At 32.6% G+C, this 24,811-nt stretch overlaps 1 protein-coding gene across 13 annotated transcripts in view; it reads right to left on the bottom strand.

The window, feature by feature from the left end:
• The window catches only part of RAPGEF6 (Rap guanine nucleotide exchange factor 6), a 235,132-nt gene that overhangs the window by 101,992 nt on the left and 108,329 nt on the right, over window positions 1-24,811 (bottom strand). For 11 of the 13 annotated variants that reach the window (XM_074290954.1, XM_074290947.1, XM_074290951.1 and 8 more), the window contains exon 7: window positions 10,604-10,735. The exons of 1 other annotated variant lie outside the window; for it this stretch is intronic. In XM_074290954.1, coding sequence (XP_074147055.1) covers window positions 10,604-10,735 — 132 coding nt within the window. Of the gene's footprint in view, window positions 1-10,603; window positions 10,736-20,280; window positions 21,915-24,811 lie in introns of those variants that run through there. One more of the 13 variants, XM_074290957.1, reaches the window with a different exon arrangement.

Genomic DNA, 24,811 nt, shown 5'->3' on the forward strand with positions numbered 1-24,811 from the left:
CTGTCTATAGACTATAGAAACTCTTGTCCTCCATCTTTATCTCCTGACTCCCTGGTTTGTTCAAATCCCAAGACTTCTACCAAGAAGTCTTTTCTAATCCTCTTCAAAGACAATGCCTTCCTTCTGTAAATTATTTCCAATTTATCTTGTATATAGTTTGCCTGGCACATTGTAAGTATCTACTCAATTATTGGTGACTTCAGTAAATGCTCATCTACAATTAAGAGTTAGAACTGAACATGGAGTTGGAAAAGAAGTACAAAATTGTATATCATCACTTTATTTTATCTAGTTTACATGCAGAATATATATTTTTCAAAAATGCTAGGTTAGATTAAACAAAAGCAGGAATTAATGTTGCTGGGAGAAACAGAACAATTTCAGATATGCAGATGATACCATTCTGATGGCAGAAAAGGTGACAGTGTAAAAGCTGCCTTGATGCTTAACATAAACTAAGATCATGGCAACTGGTCCCATTTGCTTCCTGGCAAATAGAGAAAAAAAAAGGTGGAGGTTGTACAAAATTTTATAATCTTGGGTTTAAAAATCACAGCAGATGATGATAAAACTAAAAGACATTTGCTTTACAAAGAAAGCTGTGAACCATGTAAAATAGCATGTTAAAAAGCAGACACCATGTTCCTGACAAAAAATCCTTATATTAAAAGCTATGGTATTTCTAGTAGCAATGCATGGCTGTGAAGCTGGACTACAAAGAAAGTTGAGTGCTACAGAATTAACAGTATAGAGCTATGATGCTGGAGAAGATTTTGAGAGTCCTTTTGATGGCAACAAGATCAAATAAGGCAAAGCTTCAAGAATTTGACCACATAATGAGAAGGACTAATTAGAAAAAAATCCTACTGTTGGAAAGGAATGAAGGCAAAAAGAGAAGACAATGGCAAGGGAGGGAATGGAAAGTATCATGGAAGCAACAAAAATGACCTTGGAAAGACTTTGGGAGATCTTTCTTTAGTGGAAAGATCTAGTAATGCTATGATCCAGGGGAAGAACAAAGAGTTGGACACAACAGAATGACTGAACAAACAACAACAATAATTCTTAACTCCAAAATTCAGGGTTCTTTCTATTGCATCATTCACCTCCTTTTCCTTTCTCACTTTCTTTTCTTGTGTATGTGTTTCTCTCCTAGATCCTTTTATTCTTCCTATAAATATGTTCTAGAATCTTTTTGTTACTTTAACTTTTCTACCATCCAGCTATTATTTCATTTCTCTCTCTGTTTTTACATCACTATCATTTCTAGATATGACACTTCCCTTTGCCATCCCCCTGGAATTAATTAAAACTCTCCCTTGTAACAAAGAAAAGCAATTAAGCAAAATCATCAATACAGTAATTATGAATAGTCAGTAGTTTTGTTTTAAAGAAAAGCAGCTAGGTGATACAGTGGATATAGAGCACCAGCCTTGAAGTCAGAAGGACCTGAGTTCAAACCTGGCCTTAAACACTTAACACTTCCTAGCTCTATGACCCTGGGCAAGTCACTTAACTCCAATTGCCTCAACAAAACAAAACAACAACAACAAAAAAAAAAAACCAGTAAATGGAAAACATAAGTATAACTGGAGAAAAAAAAATACTAAAAGATAGAGGAGGGAAGTAAAAGCAAGTCTTATCAATTTACCTCCATGATAGCTACCTTTTCTCTATTCTTACTGCTTTAAATTAATAAAGGCTCCATTATTCCAAGTCGATTCACGTAGAACTAATTTCATCATCTCTATAACTTTCTAGTCAAGGTGCTCTCAAGGTCCAGACTATCACTATCCCACTTCAGTTAACAAAAAAACAAAAGGATCACTTAAAGTTCATCAATGATCTAATTGGCCAGATCTGCTGGTCTTTAAAATTTTTTGTGTATTCTCTAACACCAGCTCACTATCATCTACTGGATTTCTTAGTCCTTTTCTTCACTTTAGAGCCATCACACATTCTTGGGTTATCCTTATACCTCTCTGAGGTATATGGTGTGTTCAGAGAAGACTAGTAGCTCTGGGGTGAGGGCTGCTTTCCACCTTTGGTATCCTGATTCATCTAACTCTCACCCTAATAAACCATTTCAGCAGACAAGCTAAACCAAGTTGAGGGTAACCAAAGGGTCTCAAACCCTATAGTAAGTTGGGGGGGTGTCTACCCCAAGCATGTGAAGATTTCCCTTGGTGGAATGGGCAGATGAGAACAATTTGTTCCAATGGCCATGAAGGCAGGTGAAGCAGGTATTGTGGTATGCTTAGAGCTTGATTGAAGACACTAAGGTCATCCACTGAATCTCGAATCAAAACCAGTCATCTTGATTCTGCCCTGGCACTGGACAGTGAAAACTGTGGAAGAAAGGATGAGGCTGACGACTTTTTGCAACTCTGCCTCACTTAACTCCAATTTATGCACAAATCAAAGGATATTACCATACCATTTTACCATTTCTACCCATCTAAAACCCCTGTGGTAATGGACTAGTGATGAAACAGCAGGTGTGGATCCAATGGGAGCTGTAGTTCCTGCACACAGGCAGCCCAGGCCACAGAAATGTCTTCTCACCAGAAGCAGCTGCAAGATTTGACAGCCCCCGGTTGTCTGAGCAGCCTTTTAAGGATCACATAGCTCACCTCTAGGTATGAGGAAGTATAAAAGGTGCCCTAAAAATTGTCTACTTATACAACCCCCGGCCTGATTACTGCGGCAGGCAGGAATTCCACCCTGCAGTTGAAGCACGAAAAAATGTACAAAAACTTCTGCAAAGTTGATTCCACTCACCATCGATACATGGAATGTGTGCACATATAGATTGTGCATTGTGTATTGACACAATCCAGTAGACCTGAAAGATGAACAGCTTTTGTTGAGAGAGAATTCAACAGGTATGGCATCCAAATAGCAGCCCTGAATGAAACAAGGCTGGTAAACTAAGGTCAGCTTACTGAAGTAGGAGCTGGATACACATTTTTCTGGAGTGGCAGCAATCAAAGGAAGCACCACAAAGCTGTGCTAGGTTTGCAATTAAAATTAATCTAGTTAACAAGTTTATATGCATTCCAAAAGGAGGGAATGATAGACTCATAACAATGAAATTGTTACTTGCAGGAAAACACCATGCCATCATAATCAGTGAGATGAGCAAAGTTAAAGAAGCTACCTCAAATAGGAATTATTTATGTTCAACTTATGGCAGAAGCATTCTGAGACCTTATTGGTCTAATGAGCCATAGACACACATGTTGTAACTCAACTCTTAACAGTGATGTCATTTTGGTCCCTTCAAGAATGAAGAACCACCAAGCAACCAACCTTCTCTGCCTCTTTTAACTTTTCTGTCTTTTCTCTCCTTTCTTGCATACTTAACCACTACTCAACTCCTTAATGTGCATCATTCTCAGGGGTCTGTTCTTGGCCTTCTTTTTACTATCTCTTAACTACTGAAGATGTATTACTGCTTAACCTACATTATTCTCTATGCAAATTATTTCCAAGGATATACAGGGGTCAAATTTGCATGAAGTAACAAATTGGGGGTGGAATACTGGTTGTCCTTGGCATGTTCAGGGCTTCTTGTGTCTTCTGGGTCCAGAGTTTGTGGGAAATATGGCAATTCAAAAGGACAACTTCAGGACCCCTTAACAATGTGAATATTAAGTTCTTTGAGGGAAGATATTTTTCTTTTTTATCTCTAATTCTTAACATTATGGCATATATAAAGAGTTTAAATATTTTTGACTTAACTATTAAATTCATTATTACTCACTGGAACTACTGGAAGTGTCCTAAAGGCAATGATTTTCAGCAGTGACACAAGGCCTAAATCAGATGAATTCCTCATGAAGGATAAAAAGGACAAATAGTTAATGACCCCAAAGAAATCCAGGGTAGAGGTCACTCATTCAAATTTTGAGGAACACACTGTACAGGAAGAATCCATGATTGTGAACATAATAGAACACAAAAACATGACCCTCTGTTTTTTATATTCTAAAGAGGAAGTCCAGGAAGCTTACTGGACTTTTCCTTTTGGGGAAAAAACACTTTCCCCCTCTCTAATGAGGTTCAAAGCAGGAATAGCCTAAAAGCCACTAAGGTGATAGAAGGTGCTCTAGAAGACCTTTGGGACAATGCTACCAAGGGTTGGTTCAAAGTTAGGACCCCTATCTGTCATGTAGATTAAATTAGTTTTTCCTTAAAAGGTACTTCCAATATGGAGATTTAATTGACTCTAGGGATTAAAGTTCAGGCAGTTAACAATTTTCCAAGTACAAAATTCAACCAGTGAGAAAGTAGGAGTTGGTCTCCAGAAGGACTGACCTGAACAACAAGGTAGAGGAAAGGCTGAAACAAATGAATCAGTGTTGTATCTTTGCTGAATATTCTTTCCATACTAAACATTTTGTTTTCATGATCTGAACTTGAAGCTCAAATATAATGGGGGGGAGGGGGAAGGAACGACATTCTAACCACTTAATGGACCAGAGCTAGTTTCACTGCTTCATGGTGAACTTAGTCATCACAAATGAGTTGAGATCCATAGAGTGACTATATAATATTATCATAAATGGTTCTCCATTCTAGATTTAAATACTACCAGCGATAGAGTAACTTAACTTCTAAAATAACCCATTTAATTCTTGAACAGATGCTAAAAACTGCTTTATATTGAACCAAAATTGGTCTCTCCCTAATTTCAACTACTTAGACTAGCTCTGCCCACTAGTATCCTAGGGAAATAAATTTTGTCCCTGATCAATATTGTTAAGGAACATGCCTAAGTGTGAAGGGGCAGGTTGATTATCTGGAAAGCCCCCACAGTTGTGAATCATAACACACCTGAAGGAAATGCATATCAGCTTTTACTGACACAGATGTTACTTGTGAATTGGAGTGAAATAAATTGGAGGCAAAAGGGAAGAGGTGAGAGGTCAGAGAAGCAACTGTCTCTCAGTCTCCTTGTATCATTAGCATCCTTTCACATGAAGAGATCTATTCTGCTGGTCAGAATTAGATCCGCAGTAGCCACTAACAGGTGGCTCCTGTAACAAATATGAGATCACTTTAAATTGTCATAATGTTCCCCTTTTTATCCCCTCCATTTTTTTCTCTTTTCTATAGACTTAATTTCCACAGATCTTTTAACAATATTTTTATACAGTAAGGTTTCAAGACCCTTCACCACATTTAGATAAGCTCCAGCCAGCAAAATGTCTTCTAAAATAAAGCACTGAAAGGTAAATACAAAATTTCACATCACATCAGGATTATTATCTCTTGATATAACCACAATTCATCATTATCTGAAGTATATAAATGAACTTTTCTTAGTTTTTCTATAATACTGGAAATTTTACTGTATTATTCACATGCTATTATAATTAAAAATTAAACCAATTTTCAATAAATATTGTTTAAATCTTAAGAGATAGTTCTTCTTAAGGAAAGTTCTATGCAAAAATCAATTTAACATTTCTTTTAATAAAAAAAAATCAGTATATAATGTAATAAAAGTATCAGTATTATTTTCTCCATAGCAAAAAAAAAAAAAAAAAGTAATCTTATTTCCCAAAAAAGTTATACATTTGTACAAGGCTCCGAAGCTGGTGGCAAACCAAAATGATTTAACTACAATCAGAGTATGCTCACTCTGTCCTCATGTGTTTATTAATCAAATAGTAATCAATACCTTTACTGAATTTCTATTCTGTTTAAAATTTAATTCTAGAGGAAGAAAAGAAAATAGTATTCAAAAAATTTTTTGAGAAAATTCTCAAAAGAAAATGCAACTAAATAGGAAGACAGAAAGGGAATAAATGTTATGTTTCTGAGATAAAGTTTAATTTCTGAGGTAAAAATTAATCACCATATATCACCATCTGGTGCCACTAGCAGAAACAGTACATTGTGTTGAATGGTCTGAGGTACTGACCAAAAATGGCATTTCTTATTTTAAACTCAATATTCTGAGGTGGCAAAATTAAGATGCTAAGAAACAGTCATTTCCAAAGGCCTTGAGGTGCTTTTTGTTTCTACCTTGCATGTCCTCACTCTCTATTGCCCATCTAACTTTCATTCATCATTCAAAGATTAATTCAAATATCTAAAGGAAGAGTATTTAGCCTTAAATGAAAGTTTTCTTCTCTCCAAACTGCTATCATTCTTATAATTTGAATCACTCAATTGTAGAACATGTTAGCTACATAAACATCATCATATATTTTCAATCCTGGCTCCCTAAGTTTTAAGATCATCATCCTATGACAGTACATTAGCAAGGAAGTTTACTTAAGATGCATTTCAATTTTTGTTTTAAATCCTGTCAAAACAAATTCCAAGTATATTCATTAAATTATAAAAATATGCAAATAAGCTATTTTAGGACAATTACTAATATAAGTATAGTAGTTTAAAGAGAAAGAAATTTCATAACATTCTTTCATACTAATGATATTTTTAAAAAGGAAAGTGATGCTAAATTATATACATGAAAGAGAAGATCAACACTTAAAAGATAATTAATAAAATAACTCCATATAATTCGGAATAACATTCATATAATTTGGATATATTTTAAAAGGCAATCATTAGCTCTACAGAAAGCCATAGGAATGAGTCATTAAACCCTCAGTAAACAGAACGCAAGTTTCCAAAATCATAGGGATTACATTAGTTAAAAAAAAAAAAAAAAAAAAAAAAAAAAAGGTAAAAAGACACTAACTATAATTTCTCCTCTACCAAGGAAGGTTTTTCAGAATGAGTTACACAGGCCATAACAATTTTCTGATGATCCATCACCTAAAAATACACAAGATGGTCTTTTCCTATTTTAGCATTCTGAAGTAGAATGGGGCTGAAAATAAAGGGAACAGTATTTCACAGTAAAATCTACACAAACCAACAACCTGTTTCAAGTTTGGAAAGACAAGTTAGCACAAGAACATGTCATTTTCTCCTTGCTATTTTTTCTGAGGTCTACATGAAATCTTTAATCTGTATCAATCATTTTTAAAGCACATAATATAATAGGGGCAGCTAGATGGTGCAGTAGATAGAGCACCAGGCCTGGAGTCAGGAATGCCTGAGTTCAAATCCAGCCTTAGACACCAGCTGTGTGATACTAGGCAAGTCACATGATCCAAATTGCCTCAAAAAAAAAAAAAATATATATATATAAAATAAAGCACATAATATACCATTATTAGCATTATTTAAAGCTATTCTCTTCTATTTATTTCACAAAGAAAGATGGTTTGGCTTTTCTCTGACCCATTTCATTATCCACCATAACATACATTAAATGACAGAAAGAAAAATGAATTTTTAAAAAGTTGATTATTTTTACAAGAGGTTCTCTCTATTTAACAGTTCTATGCCAAAGAAATTCAGTTTATTATATAGCTAACTAGCATATCAGGTGTGGATGAATGGAAAAAAAAGAAGAGGTTTAGGCTGCCAAACAATTCTGATCCTTATCCCTGACTAATCTTAAGAGATTACTGTCTGAAGCATGAAAATAATACCAATATGGTTTACTGTGATATAATCTATATTTCCTAGCCTTTAGAATAGCATGGCTTGAAAATTCTTTCCAGATAAGTATAGTATACCAACTTAACAAGCCAAATTAAATGGTAAGTTCCTAAGATCACAAAATTTTGAGCTGGAAAGGACTTTAATAATAATTAACTTCCTCAATTTGCATATAAAAATTGATGAGGTAGCTAAGGGGCTAAATGTATAGAAGCATACATACCTCATTTTATTGCACTCCATAGAACAATTTTACAAATTGAAGATTTGTGGCAACTTTGCCATTAAACAAATATTTTCAAACATGTGCTCATGTGTCTCTGTGCCACATTTTGGAAATTCTTGCAATATTTCAAACTCTTTCATCCTCATTATATCCATTATAGTGATCAATGATCACCGATCTTTAAAGTTACTATTATAATTGATCTGGATGTGACAGATTACATCTATATAAGATAGTGTGTGAACATAACCAATCAATGTTATTTCAGACTGCTCCACTGAGCATCCATTCTTCTCTCTCCCTCTCCTCAAGCCTCCTTATTCCCAGAGATGTAATATTGAAATTAGATGAGTTAATAACCCTACAATGACCTCTAAGTATTCAAGTGAAGAATCAACTGCTGTAGCAAATTTCATTATTCTCTTATTTTAAGAAACGGTCACAGCCACCCTATCTTCAGCAACCACAAACCTTCTTCAGCAAAAATATTACTATTCACTAAAGGATTAGAAGATAATATTTTTTTAAGTAATAGTTTTTTAAATTAAAGTATGCATATTTTTTAGAATAATACTATTGCACACTTAATAAAAAAATAAAAAACAAAAGACTACAGTAGAGTAAACCCTTAACTAGGAAACAAAAAATTAGTGTGATTTGTTTCATGATTATCTGCTTTCCTGCTGTAGTCTGTTACTCAATATCTCCAAGGTATAAAGTGTAATGATAAAAGCAAAAAAAAAAAAAAAAAAAGTCAAATATTCAATGAGAAACTTTTCTATACATTTAACTAAGCAACAAAATACTATAGAAAGCATTCCATAAATGCTTGTTGACTGGAACTGTGTTAATCTACCACAAATTTAAAATTCTTTGTAGATGAAATTATTTACAAAACAAAGTGTATATAAAGACAATAAATGAAAATTAAAAGCCATAACAACATATATAAGTTTAATATATTTCAAACTGTAAATGTTTGCATTTTTATTTTATATTTTGTATTTTCTAATATGTCACTCAGTTTACTCAATGTTTTGATTATGAATTGATAAAATGAATACTTACACACATATTTATCTCCACAAATATCAGCTATAAAAAAAATTAAAAAAAAAAAAAAAGCTCTGGCAAAAGATTAGAAGGGAAACAAAAGCTGGGAAAAATTTTTTTACAGCTAGTGTTTCTGATAAAGGCCTCATTTCTAAAATACATAAAGAATTGACTCAGATTTATAATAATACAAGTCATTCCCCAATTAGTAAATAGTCAAAGAATATGAATAATTTTCAGATAAAGAAATTAAAGCCATTTCTAGAGATATGGGGGGAAAATCATTACTGATTAAAGAAATTAAGATAATCCTGAGGTTTTGCTTTACACCTCTCATAACAGGAAAAGATAATGATAAATGTTGAAGGGCATAACAGGAAAACTGGGATACTAATGTATGCTGATGGAGGTGTGAACTGGTACAACCATCCTACGGACCAATGTGGAATTATGCCTAAAGGTCTGTAAAAGTGCATACCCTCTGATCCAACAGTTTCTCTACTGGGTTTAAATCCCAAAAGATCACAAAAGAGGGAAAAGGACCCACATGTGCAAAAATGTTTGTAATAGCCCTTTTGCAGTGGCAAAGAAATTGAATAGATGTCCATTAGTTTGAGAATGGCTGAATGGAATGGAATACTATTGTTCTTTAAAAAAATGATGAGCAGGCTGATCTTTCTGAAAAAGTCTGAAGACTTATATGAACTGATGCTGAGTGAAGTGAACAAAGCCAAGAGAACATTGCACAAAGTAAAATACTTTTCAACAATGAAGTGATTCAAGGAAATTCTAATGGACTTGGGATGGAAAATACCACTCACATCTGAAGAGAAAACTATGGAGAATGAATATGGTTAGAAGAAGTACTTTTACTTTTTGTTTTCTTCTTTGGGGTGTGTGTGTGTGTGTGTGTGTGTGTGTGTGTGTGTGTGTGTGTGTGTGTGTGTGTGTGTGTGTGTGTGTGTGTGTGTGTTTTCTCTTTTGGTCTGATTTTTATTGTACAACATGACAAATATGGAAATATGTTTAAAAGAACTGCTTGCTATCTTAAGGGGAAAGATGTTAAGAGAGGGAGGGAAAAAAATTGGAACACAAAAGTCTTACAAAAACAAATATTGAAAACTTTACATGGGGGGCAGCGAGGTGGCGCAGTGGAGGACCTGAGTTCAAATTTGGTCTCAGACACTTAACACTTCCTAGCTGTGTGACCCAGGGCAAGTCACTTAACTCCAGCCTCAGGAAAAAAAAAAGAAAGAAAGAAAGAAAACTATACATGTATTTGGAAAATTAAATATTAACTGAAAAATTTTTTAAACTGGCAAAAGATATGCATTATTACATGAATAATGTCTAAATAATCTATACATATTTATCTATACAATTTCACAAAATTTAAGAATTAAACATTCACAAAATGCAAATTCAGAGTGTAATTAATCCACCAATTAATCCAAACAATTATAAAATCTTTTATTATAGAATTGCCAGATTTATATTGTCCCTTCTCCCCACTGTTCAATTCTTTCTCAAGAAAGCAGCTAATAAATTCTTACCATATCTGTAAGAATAGAATATTGTAGAACTAAACTGTTTGGATACTCTATTATTACATATATTTCATTAAAAAAAATTCACTTAAGGTCTTGTAACAGAATTGTTGAGATGACAACTGCATTGAGATAATATCAATTGTTAATAATATTTACAGTTATTTATTGTTTATAAAAGTGATAAAGATAATTCTTTCAATTACTATAACAAAATCTAAGATAGCTGTTCTTAAAGCATTACCTGGTAGATATCAGATAAACTGCTGCTCCCTGAGTCACTGGCAATGCTACATCCAGACTGGCTAGAAGGGACATGGGTCACCTGTGGATGAGGGTTTTCAGTAAGGTGCAACTTGTTAAGGTCTGCAGGAAGCTGAAAAAAAAAAAAATTCAAATCCATACCCTTTAAAATGTTTTTGATATTGATACTCCTACATGAAATAAATTTTCACTTTAGTATATTTAGGCATTTTAGGTACACCTCAAAATTTTAATATTATAAAATTATTTAATAATTATGAAACACTTCTAAGGAATAAGAAGTTAATACAAGTAACAGAGAAAACCTGTCACCCTCCTCTTTTAGTAAAGATCCTATCTCTGTAGGATTTGGAGAAAGAAAGGACCTTGTTGATAAAGGAGGAAAAATTGGTGGGGGGAAAAAAAGATCCCAAATTCTATCTATCTATCTAAATGAAACTATTTGGTGGTCCAATATGGATACAAATAAAATGCTTGCTTCCATTACAACAAAAATATTTCTGGACTTTAGTAGAATATAAGTATAAGCCTTTTGTGTAAGAGAAGGATTTTTTTTTTCCATTTTCATTCAACATGAAAAGAATATTGACTGAACACATAATAGCATTGTGTTACGGCATAAAATAGTTGATCAAAACAAGAAATTAGGTAATAGCATATAGTGTCCTTCAATGAATAAGATTCCAAAAGCCAGGCTAAGAAAGGACTTTTTACCTGATAGAAATTGCTAGGGATGACAGACTTCTCGCACTAAATGCCAAATTAAATTCCAAATGAATATATGACCTAGATATAAAAAGTCAAATTACAGTCAATAAACAAGACTATGTTTCCAATACTGGGAAAACAAGAAAAGCAAAGACAATTCCTGTGTAAAGCTCTGTCTAATCTGTCTAATGAGAGAGCCAAAGTAAATAATTATGTTAATACAGAAACACAAACACACACACACATAATAACTGGAGAGAATCTCAGAGACAAAGTGCCAACATTAAGAAGATCCAGAAAAGGCATTGAAAAGACAGACAATATAGCTGAGAAGTGACATTATTCTAGATATGGAAAGACATCCAGTGGAAATATCTTAAGTTGGCAGAGTATCTTATATGAAAAAGAATTACATTGAAGCAAGTCATATGTTAAAAACACTGGAAAGGAAGAAGGAAGGGATGGATAACTAAACAACAACAACAAAACCCTAGAGGATTTTATATTTGGTCCTGAAGATAATATGGAATCAGTGGAGTTTAATGAATTGGGATAGAAGAAGCCGGAAGGGAGCGACATGATTACAACTGCATTTTGAATTGGCCTCTTGATTGGCAAATGGACTAGACTGGGGATAAGGCTGGGAGGTCAACCAGCAGGGTATTATTGGTCCAGGTGTAAAGTGATGAGGACTCCCACCAAGATGGTAGATATTTTCAGGACAGAAAAGGGATTTATAAAAGAGATGTTGTAAATGCAGAAAAAAGCACTTGGCAACAGATTTGATATAGGAGTAGACAAAATGAGGAGTCAAAATAGCATCTTGGTTTCAAGTGTAAGTATGTAGGAAAATGGTAGTGGTTCAAATGGGATACATAATCACATGTAAGGTCAAATCAAAAAAAAATCTGAGGAGATAAGACATTCTTTTCTATGGATAGAAAAAGTTCTTGATCAAACAAGAAATAGAGAAGATCATAATAAAATGGATAATTTTGATTACAAAAAAATTTAAAGTTGACACAAAATCAACAGTTTATTAATTTGCTTGCTGTCTTGAAAAGGAGGGAAAGTAATGGAGGGAGGGAGAAAAAAATTGGAACTCAAAATCTTATAAAAATGAATGTTAAAACCATCTTGTAAAAGAAAAAATTATATAACATTAATTTTTAAAATTTTTAATCAATATAGTTGCTTAGAAAAGAAAGTTAACTAGGAAAAATATTTGCAATAGATCTCTCAGCGAAGATATAGGAAACTGATAGCTATAATAAGTCATTCTCTAGAGAAAAATGATCAAAAAATAAGAGGAAAAGCTATGAGGAACTATGTGAGGGGAAAAATGCTCCAAGCTATTAATATTAAATAAGAATAAAAACAACATTGAAGTTCCATTTCATATCTATCATATTGGCAAAGATGACCAAAAAAGGAGTTTTTAAAATGATAGTTTTTAGAAAGGGTATTTTATCTATGGTCTTCAAAGCTGTGAATTGATTCAACTACTCTAGAAAACAATTTGGAGCTAACACCAAAACATCATTATACTGTAAATGCCTTTGAAAATATCAACTAGAAAAATTGATTTTTTTAAGGACTCAAAGAGGAAATTTTGCAGGGAACTTTGTGAAAGATACTTTCATTTTAATTTTAAGAAATCTTTTTTTATTTAATATTTTTCCTATTGTACTGCATTTTTAAATAAATCTTATATTTCACAATAAAAAAAAAAAAAAAGAAAATATCAACTAGGCTTTTACCCTCCCCCCCCCAAAAAAAGGAAAAGTATCCATGTGTATAAAAATATTCATAACAACACTTTTTTTGGTTTTAGCAAAAACTGGCACGTAGTAAACATTTCACAAATGCTAGTCTACTGACAAAGAATTGGAAATGCAGATGTCTACTGACTGGGCAATAGTTAAATTATGGCATATAAATATGACCAAATAATAAAATATTATTAAATAAACAGGTTAAATGAAACCCAGAACAACTGTATAACCTATATCATAACACATGCATAGTCAAGAAAAATATATGACTATAATACTGATTATAAGTCTACAAATGGCATGAAGATGGGAGGACAGCTGAAGGGTAGAAGAATCCAATAAGGTCCTGACAGACTATAATAATAGATGACAGTAAGATGATATGCCATTGTTGTAAATGTAAATGTTTGTCATTTAGAGTAAAAAAATGAATATGAATAATATTGTAACATGTGCCTAAACTACAATTTGTATGTGGCCTAGAATTTCAGTAGTCTAGAATCTAGAAGCTCAGTAAATTAAAAAGATAATATGACATAACAGGATATCAGTAGAAAACTCTGCCAGTCTAGCTACAATCTAAGATCACATGTGACCAGCCCTTTTTTTTTTCCTTATCATTTCTTTGAAGACATCTCTATGATATTCAATATTACCCAATATTGGTATTTTAAAATTGAACCTTTGTCTCTGGGGGAAGATGCTCTTTATAGTCCCAAAGGCAATCCAGCCTGCTTTCCTCTTCCCATTTAATTCTGAACCCAACAAGTTATTGATTTGCACTCTTCGTCCTAGTTATACCCTGGTATAGGTGTTATTATTTTTTTTAAATGTGCTTTAATCTTCACTCAGAGTTCATAAGTTCTCTCTCTAAAGATGGATAGCATTTTCATCATGGGTCTTTTGGATTGTTGTCAGTCAGATAGCTAAGTCTTTCACAGTTAATCATTCTTAACAATATTGCTATTACTATATACATTTTTTCTAGTTCTATCACTTTACTTTGTATTAGTTCATATAGGACTTCTAAAGTTTTCTGAAATACATCCTGTTCATAGTTCTTTATAGCACAATTATATTCTAATATAATCATATATCACAATTTGTTCAGTCATTCCCCAATTGATAAGCATCCCCTCAATTTGCAATTCTCTGTCACCACAAAAAAGAGCTTATATAAGTACTTTGTGTAAATAGGTCATTTTCTCCTTCTTTGATTTCTTTGGGATATAGATAAAATAGTGGCATTGAAAAGATTAAAAAGGTATGAAGTTTAAAGCCCATTAGATATAGTTTGAAATTGTTCTCCAGAACGGTTGGACTATTTACTCCACCAACAGTGAATTAGTGTGCCAATTTTCCCAAATCCCCTCCAGCTTTTGTGATTTTCCTTAGCCAATCTGATAAGTGTAAGGTAATATCTCAGAATTGTTTTAATTTGCATTTAGTTTTTTTTTAATAGTTTTACTATCTATTTTTTGGTATAGGTGTTATTATGCCATAATCTAGGTAATACATATTCTTCCTAAACTTGATCTTTTCTAGCTAGATGTTCAAGTCAAATTCTTTTGAATGGAGAAAAAGATCTTGACCTGAACAAAAGCAGAATAATTATTATCCACAAAAAGGACATCATCATCCAAATGAAAACATTCTTCAATCCACTCTCTGGTGGATCTCCTCCATCAAAGTCTTCCATTATTGGTGAACACAGATATCCATTTATGCCTTGGTTTTTATGAATGAAGGGTTTCCAAATAGAGCTGTTTTTATTGTTATATATTTTAAGGACACTAAAATTATTTTTAATATATGAATGGAGATACCTTGTTGGAAAAAAAAGCAGGATTTTACTACACTGAGTGCACTATCATCTCCAATCTCTTCCTTTCTACTGGTACCCTCCTTAATTTCCACAAATATGCCCCTAAAGCCTTCATCTTAAAAAAAAAAAATCCTCAATAAAGTTCCTTCTATTGCTACTAGCTATTGTCTTACATCTTTCATGTCCTTCTCAACTTTTCCAAAGTCATCTATGTTATGTGTCTACTTTTTATCTTCTAAATTTTCTGCAGTCTGGTTTCTGACTAAATCATTCAACTCAAATTGTTCTCTCCAAAATTACCAATGACCTATTAATTGCCAAATCTAATGGCCTTTCCTCAATACTCATTCTTCCTGACCATTCTTCAAGAATCTGATACTTTGTCCTCCTGTTTGTTTCTTTTTTCCTCTAGGCATCTTGAGATTCTACTTTCTCATGATTTTCTTCCTATCTGTCTGTCTGAACTTTCTCAGGCTCCTTTGTTTGTTCTTTATTCATGTTACCTTCATTAACTGTGGATGTCATCAAAGGCTATGCCCTAGGACGTTTTCTCTTTTCTCTTTATAATATGTCAAGTATGAAGGAAGGAAACAAGCATACTACAGGCCAGATGCTTTACAAATAATATCTCATTTTACTTTGCTAATTGCTTTACAAATGGGATCTCCAGAACCCATATCCTATCCTACTGTGTTACCTGCTTAGCTGTATCTCATCAACCCCCATGGATTCAATTATTATCTCTAGGTAGAGGTTTTTGTTTAGTATAATATATAATATGCACAAGTTTATATATGGATATGTAAATGCAAATTTATATGTACATGTATATGTATACATGTCCAGACCCAGTTTCTCTTGAATTCAAGTCCTGCAATACAAACTTCCTGACTGAAATATTAAATTGGATATTCTATAGTCTCTCAAACTCAAAATGTCCCAAACAGTATTTGTTATCTTTCTTCCTAAATCCTCTTCCCAAATTCCTTAGAGGACACCATCACCTTCTCAGTTACACAGTGACTAGGAAGTACCATGTCATCCTTTAGTCCTTATTTGCACTTAGCCAACATACCCAATCTTTGAACAAAACTCAGCTACTTCTACAATCACCATTTTAGGTCAGGTATGCCCTGATTACTTCTCAAAAGGACTGCTGCAATCTTATTTGATTTTCTTTTAATTTGATATTCTTGCTTTCAAGCTTCTTCCTATTCTAATCCATCTCTCATTTAGCTGCCATAGTGATTTTTCCAAAGAATAGATATAACCATGTCACCTTCTTCAATACATAATACTGGCTCCCTATTACATACTCAAAGATCAGATATAAAGTTCTCTATCATTCAAAGTTCTTCATAACAAACTGCCCAGTAATCATATACATTGCTGTCCACAGATAAGCCATACGACCTATTTATTACTGCTGACAAATAGTCATCTTCTCACTGATGTCCTCCCCAAATTTGCAATACTTCTAAATTCTAATTCTCTAATGTAAGTTCATTTCTTAGTATCTCTGGATTTCTTCAAGCTTCAATGCCACCTTCTGCAAGAAGCCTTTTCCCTGTGAATTTACCTCCTTTCTCTATCTAATATTTACATATTTACGTACATGGGTCTCCCTTAAAATGTAAGGTCTATGAGCACAGAAGAGATTATCATTAGATACCAAGTATATGCACAATATATAATAAATAATACATATTTGCTGATACTTTTAATTTTTATTTTTCCTACAAATATTTCATTAAGGATGGATACCTTAGATTTATACATATATTGTATTCACATAAAGAATTTAATGATTGGTTGGCAGCTATATAGTTGATATTCTCAGTCATCTGTTCATTATTCATAAGGCCCAAGTTTTTTTCCCCCCACATTTTTCATTGCCTTTTCCTTCTGATACCTTGCATACTGGTCTGTCAATAAAACTGAGTCATTTTCCATACAGATTTTTGCTACAAAAATATGGTCAATTTGGTTCTTTGTATCATTTGTTCTATTTAATGGTATTTCTATCTCCCATATAAGAATATCAAAAACTAAGAACTGAGATGAAGAGAGTCATCTACACCCAGAAAAAAGGATCATGGGAACTGAATGTGGACCACAACATAGCATTTTCACTCTCTCTGTGTTGTTGTTTGCTTGCATTGTTTTCTCTCAGTTTTTTTTTTCTTCCTTCTTGATCTGATTTTCGTTGTGCAGCAAGATAACTGTATAAATATATATACACATACATTGAATTTAACATACATTTTAACCTATTTAACATGTATTGGACTACCTGCCCGCTAGGAGAGGGGTTGAGGGTAAGGAGGGGAAAATTTGGAACAAAAAGTTTTTACAAGGATCAATGTTGAAAAATTACCCATGCATGTGTTTTGTAAATAAAAAGAAAAAAAGAAAAAAAAAACTAAGAATTGAGATGTTTAATGTTTGAAGCCTCTTCTCATTTTTCTTTTGTTTGCTATCCTATTTTCCTCTTAAGACCTCCATATAATAATTTTGCTTTGGATCTTTTGACAATCTTTCTTTAAACTATTTTTTACCCTCCATTCCTCTCAGTTTATGAGACAATATTGCTTATAATGATCCAGCATCTGTTATATTATTTTATTTATATTCCAATTAATTTATAATCTGACCTGATGTTGCCTTTGACTACCATCTGTGTCCATTTGGCATCTAAGTCAAACTTTTGGCGACCTGGACAGTTTTTTGAATTCTTTTTATTTTCTCACTGTGGCATAACACGAAAATCAATTATCAGTTTCTCATTTTCAGAATCAACTATAAAACATCTCTGAAATTAGCTGTTTCAAATGAATGACAAATGTTTTTATGAAATCTGATCCTTGCTCTGACAAGAGTCAGGTCTAAATATGTACAACTTATTTAAGGATAATTTCCACAACACTAATGAAGCTTTCCTTGTCTCTTAAAATGTAAACCTAATTCATTTTTTGTCATGTTATTTGATAGTTTCCATGTTTAGCACTACCATTCTTTTTCCAAAAGGAAGTGTTCATGATATAGAAAGAAGTTAGATTTTTGTATCTAAGCAGTATTTCTCTCATTCCTTCTTCTTTAACTCTTTTTCCCAACTATCACTCACAATATTAACCTGTCCCCAGTTGCCACACTTAGTCTTTGCACTGAAACAGAGTAAATGTTGAGTAAATGATTTAATAGGAATGTCTTATCTAATTTGATATAGAATTTCTCTATTTATTCTATCCTCTGTAACCTAAGCTGGTACATATGCTGAAATTATTTTCATAGCGATGTTTTACACAAATATTTTGAATTACAATATGAAATGACCAAATATTCCATGAAAAAAAAAAAGTTTTCTATTGGTTTGAGCACATGACAAAATTAACTCTGTCAACTTCTTTACTTCTTCAAAGAGTACCTCTGAGCCATCCTTCAGTTAGCTAAACTTCCTTTATCTGACTTAATTTATAGCTAGGAATATAAAATATGCTTCAGTTTCTTTAGTAATCTTTAATGGATTACTAAATTACTAAATAACTGGCCATTTGACATATTCTCTTATTTAGAATACTATCAGTTAAAATTAAAGGACTTCGCAAAGTCCTACTCCATTGTTTCATTGTAGAGGGGAGATAATCATAGGTTATCAATGGCTACAAGAGATAGAAAAATCTGGCAAGTATTACCAAATTGGAAAAATCTTTAAATATAGCCCCAGTAATAGGATAAACTCATCCCCTCTAAACTAACCACTTGGTTATGAATTCTTTCATGGAAAACCATTAAACAAAGAAAAATATAAAATGGCCCTTGGTCCTATATGTAATTAGTGACAAAGTGGCAGAAAAGAAAAAAGATACTTAAGTATCAAAATTTCCAGATCACCTAACAAAAAATAATTAGATTAATAGAATAATACAATTATGTAAATAAAAAAGCATTATGACAATTGTATAAATAGCTTTTAAAAAAAATCTGAAACATCCAATGAGTATCATCAGATTTTCCCTTTTTTTCAATCCAGATACTTTCTCTTATTTTCAATCTTCCATTGAGTAACTTCAGACCAATTTCCATGTTTTATCATGAGCAAAAGGCTCAAACCCAAGGGAAAGCTCTGTCCCTTTAATTTGGTGGTAAAACAATTCTCACTGAATAATATTCAAAAGAACATTTGTTATTTAACAATGGAAACATGAGTTCAAATCTTGATAGTATTTCTTCAGCAAAGGCATAGCTTTTAGATCATCCCAGAAAGTGTTTCCATTGTTCTTAACTAAGTTAAAGACATTTACATGGAAAGCTTATCTTTATGCAATGGTATAATAAAGAAGAATTTGTTAAATCTTATGAGTCTGCTTTTTGACAGCAGGAATCAGAAAACACAGCATATTATTCCAAATAAATAAAAATAAAAAAGTAGAAGGTGTGGCTGTCACTACCATTGTATCTAATATCTTGTTCAAAACATACGCATACAGAAAAATCTACACTAAATAAAACTATTTTAGTTGGATCCACTGATATAACTTTCTGAAGAACAGTTAAACTTTTCTTTAGAAAGTAATAGGATTTTTTATAAGCTGTAAGCAGCCATGCAAACACCTGTGTATAAAGAGAAGTCCAGTCTCAGAATACTAAAGGGTCCATAATACTAATTGAGTAACATTTAGGAATATTATTGCAGAATTTTTTATTTATTACATAAAGATCATATTGCTCAAAACATTTGATTACCAATGATCATTCCTATTTCAAAGAAAGAACATAACTAAATTATGATTTATTTGAAAATACATCTTCATAATTTGATCACAATTAAAAATGTTGAATTTATGAATTCTACATTCCAGTTAATTTCAATTCTGTCAAGTCAAAGTGAAATCAGAAATATGATAGTTTCACATAAAAAAAGATCTTGGTAAGCTGGTAGGAGAACATCATTTCTCCAAATAAACGGTAAAGCAATAAGCAATCATTATATGAATACCTCATTCTGATAATATTTTGTTTCTAGAATATAAACCTTGGATTCAATGTATTTAAGCTTAATACATTATTAAACAAATATTTTCTAAATTTTGGCTTAAGCTCAGCCAAAAGTTTATAGGATTTGTTTTTTTTTTTTTAATATTTTGAATAAAAGACAATTAAGGCATTTATTTGAATAATAAGAGGATTGAGGTTCTATATTCTTAAAAGTTTAAAACTCATATAAATGCTATCAGAAATATTAAGAGCTCATTCACAATATAAACCTACATATTGCTCATGCTTAGGTTTACAAAACAAAAATATTATTATGGTTCATCCAGCTCAAGGAAAATAATGATAATCACTTACTTTGGAGGCCCAGGGCTGAAGACAATTGGCATAACAGCGAACAAGAAAAGCCATTTCCTGGTCTGGAAAATAAAGTTTCCTTAAAAAAAAACAAAAAACCAGAAGGCACGGGAAAAAACACTGGCAAAAAATCCCTTCTGTTTGCTCTTCACAAATCATAAACCAATGTAGCAATGTAGAAAGAAAACTTCTTAGGATTCTTTTCCACAGTGAATTCCAAAAATTATTGGCTCAACTGGATTTCAGTACCTTTGAGCCTAGAACTAAGCCAATTGCCTCAATTCCTATGAAAATGTTCCTTTTAACAAGCATACAAATGTAAATCAAGATGTTTTTGTGCTTCAGGCTCTGAGCATTCAGATAGCCACATGCTTCTTCAGTCACTTAGCACATACCTACACAGTAGTAACACCAACAGTTAATTCTGGATCAGATTAAACAAGTAATACAACATACACCAAACCTGAGCCTTTGACACTTTCCAGCATTTGTTCCCAAAAAATGTAGCATCAGTAACAAGAGAATATCTTCATGCTTCCTTTCCTTCTACCCATTTCATTGCATAAATCAAATATTACAATGATTCTTCTGCATCTGAATCAAACCAAAACTCCATATCCTTAAGATTAAGTTTCTTTTTTTTTTTTCTTGCCAACTAAAAAAGGAAGAAAAATCCAACTAATGAAAGACTCTAACAGGTTTATTCTGTGTCGCTTCTGAATCTTTGTAATCCAAATTCTTTTTCTTTTCTCTTTTTCGATGCACGATTTACAACTCCGCAGTGCTATTTCCAATCCTAAAGTACCAACTAGATATATTGTTAATCTAAGGTTCGGTTTTTTTCAATTAAAACATTTATACAATGCAATACAAATATTACATCTTCTGCCACAGCAAGACTGAGTGCTAGTGCCTTAATTCCTGCTATCTGTGTCTGCTTTCCAGAGGCTCCCTGTGGAGAAGCTCCTATCGATTCTATGCTCCGCAGTAAGATGAAATATCTAATAAGGAGGAAAGAAAGTGGGAGGGGAATGGAGCTAAAAGGATGACATCACCTGTATAGAAAGCCTTCAGAAACTGCATTAGATCAATTGGCTACTGTATCTGCAGATGTAGCACACAGGGCAACTTTACTGAAACCTCCACCCTAACATACACATACATATATATGCCCCTCCCTTTCATGAAATATATCAGCATGCTATTTATTTTCTTCAAAAATTTCTCATTTGAGTGTTCCAACCTGCAGGATAAAATATATTGTTCACAACGGATAACCTTTATTCTTTTATAATTTTTATTTGCTTTAATTCATAATGAATCCACAACTGGATACACTGGGGAATACTGCTTTCTAATCCTAGTATTCAAATTTAACACACTTCCGTAATCCCAAGGGAAAAGAGAATGAGCTGCAGCAATTCAGTCTTGCTTTCTAAGCATCTGAGGCAGCCTTGCTCTCACCCAGCTGTCATGTTTGTCTTTGTAACACTCATTTCCGGAGCTTCTGCTTCATAGCTACTTAAGAAATAAATATTCAGAAGAGAATAATAATCTTCAAGAAGATTTTAATGTATGGAAAGGATGAATTTTAAAAATGGAATCAGAGTAAGTCATCTATGATGACAAAAAATCCAGATATCCATTATGCAGTAACAGCTAGCCAAGTAGGCAATTTTACTGACAAGTAGGAAGAAAATGTGATCTTGCAAAAATTAAAATCAAGAAGATTCAGTAGTACAATAATTTAACTGGTGCCATGTATAGTTCCTCCAAAGAAATAGCCTTTCAAGTGACTTGGAAAAAAAAAGGGGGGGGAGGAGCCTTTGTTCTTAGAAAAAAATTTAGCTATAATACACACACACAAAAAAAAATCTAATATCTGAACGCATATGTGTTCTGACAAAATGGAAATGGTCTTCTCAAAATGTCTTTATTTCATAAGATATATGAAAAACTCCTTAATTCTACCCTACTAGCATCATTAATACTACCACCCCCTACACTTCACTGGATATTCTTCTAGCTGTCATCATTACTTCTACAACACGTGACTGATATCCACTATTCCAACTATTACAATCTCATACAAAAAATGCACTTAAGGAAGTAGTAGTATCTCTTCTCAGTAGCCAAAACAAAATGTATTTTCCAGGGGCAAAAATATACATTAATATCAAGAAATAAACCCCTAAAACAAGAAAATTATTGGAATAATGATAATATAAAAATAATATAAAATTTACTTCTATGTAGCAGAAATTTGTTTTGGGGATGGGGAGCAACTTGAGGGGGAAAGGATTATAAAAACAGAACTTTAAAGACCAGGATTATTAGGTTAAAAGAACCACCCCTACCAAAAAAAGCATCTCCGATGATAATTATCAGTTACCCAAAGAGTGAGCTTTCCTAATACCTCTGGGCAAAGAGTGAGATATTATCAATCTAAATAAAAGTGCCACTATCCAGACTTAAGCTTTAACTAGTAGTCTCAAGTAACAAAGAAATAAGCTAATAAAATTTTGAGATGTGAAATTGAGATTTCACAGAACTAAAGAATTACTTACTTTTTAAAAAATACTGAGATGTAGAACTGAACAGACAAAACTATCATTAAGACTAATGTAACCTCACAAGAACAAAAAAACCCCACAATCTAGCTTCTAATTATAAGTAGTTCGGTTCTAGTTTCAAGCAAGTAATAAACCATAAATGATTTCAAATGTCATGAAAAGAAAATCTAATAAATCTCATCTTTTTTACCTGAATTATTTCCTTGAATTAAAGAAAAATATATTAGGTGACAGTGGTCAGTAATCTTAGTGGAAGGAATAAACCTTCCTGATTTTATTGAAGACTCAAAAAAAGTAGTCATAGTTATAAAACATTCCAGTCTTACTAATATCAGACAAATCTATGGTTAACCCAAAAATGAAAGGAAAAAACTAAAAGAAACTTCTCTCTTTGTTATATATGTGCTGACTATACACTTACAGCTCAGCTAGTGAGATGTTCATCTTATAATATTTTAAAAGCTACTTTAGTGCACAAAGGACTCAAACCACAACCACGTGCATGTGTATGTGTTTTATAACTACTATAGACAAAACCTCAATATTTGGGAGGAAGGGAGAAAAGAAGAGAATCTATTTCCTTCTAGCTTTGCCTGTAAGTGAAGATGACATCATCTATTCCTCTTTTCTACCAATCAGCTCACAGTAACAGCCATTTCATGGCAGACCAACGCCCACAATCTTCCAGGCTAACACAGCTGCTAACAGAAACAAAGTAACCTAATTCTATATACTAGGATATGTGTCCACCAACCTCCTTTTCATACTACATTCCACAGGTACCTTCATCAAACATTTGCTTAACTTAACAGTTCAGGAAGAGGATGAAGAATTAATCTTCTAAAGAAAATAAATAAGTACCTTTCCTGTATCTAATTTTTTATATTTTTCTAGAAAATTTTAATTTTTTGCACTGGAAGGAAGAAAATATCAGCAGAAAGGGGATAGAGAGCAAAGAATGAGGGAAAGAAAAAAGATTTGCTGTGCTCTGTATTATCTAGGAAACATGTATATGGTCTAGCCACCTTAAGAAAATTTCCTCCTTTTCTGGAATAATTTTCATGTTAAAATTATAGACTTACAGCATAAATAAATACATGTTTTAAATAAGTCTTAAACCATAGGGACACATTATTAGGTCTAGAAGGGACCTCATATATTTCTCTCCAAACCACTTATTTTACAGGGGTAAATTTACAAAATAGGAAACTGAGCACTAGAGATAGGAACATGATGAAAGTTATGTAAGCTGGTGGTAGAGATCAATCTTCCCCACATCTGCTGAATTTCAAGTCCTGTGTATTTCCACCAAAGACTAGCATTTTTATTAAGAATTAGTACATGTACCAATATTGAGAATCTGAAATATTAATAGTTATTTGTACAACTAATAAATGCTCCCCAAAGGATCAATGGAAATAACAATTTCCAAAAAAAAGAAATGCACACTTGAAAACAGCATGAAAATATGCTCAAACTTCAAAGTGAAAACAAATATAACTTAAAAAGCTTTTTTTAAAAATTTGAAATATTTTGCACGTCTACAATATTTTTTTCCAATGAAGTAGATGCCATTAGTTGGAGAGGATGTCACCAGTTGGAGAATGGCTGAGTAATTTATGGTGTGTGTGTGTATATATATATATATATATATATATATATATATATATATATATATATATATATATATATATATATATATATATATATATATATATATATATATATATATATATATATATATATATATATATGTATGTATATATGAATATTATTGTTTTATAAGAAATAAGAAATGATCAGCAAGGAGACTTACACGAATTGATGCTAAGTAAAGTGAACATAACCAGAAAAGCATTGTTCACAGCAACAAAATTATACAATGATCAATTCTCATGGCTGTGGCTATTTTCAACAATGAGGTAATTCAGGCCAGTTCCAATGGTCTTGTGAGGGAG

Source organism: Sminthopsis crassicaudata, chromosome 2, assembly GCF_048593235.1.
Source record: "Sminthopsis crassicaudata isolate SCR6 chromosome 2, ASM4859323v1, whole genome shotgun sequence".
Taxonomy (NCBI): domain Eukaryota; kingdom Metazoa; phylum Chordata; class Mammalia; order Dasyuromorphia; family Dasyuridae; genus Sminthopsis; species Sminthopsis crassicaudata.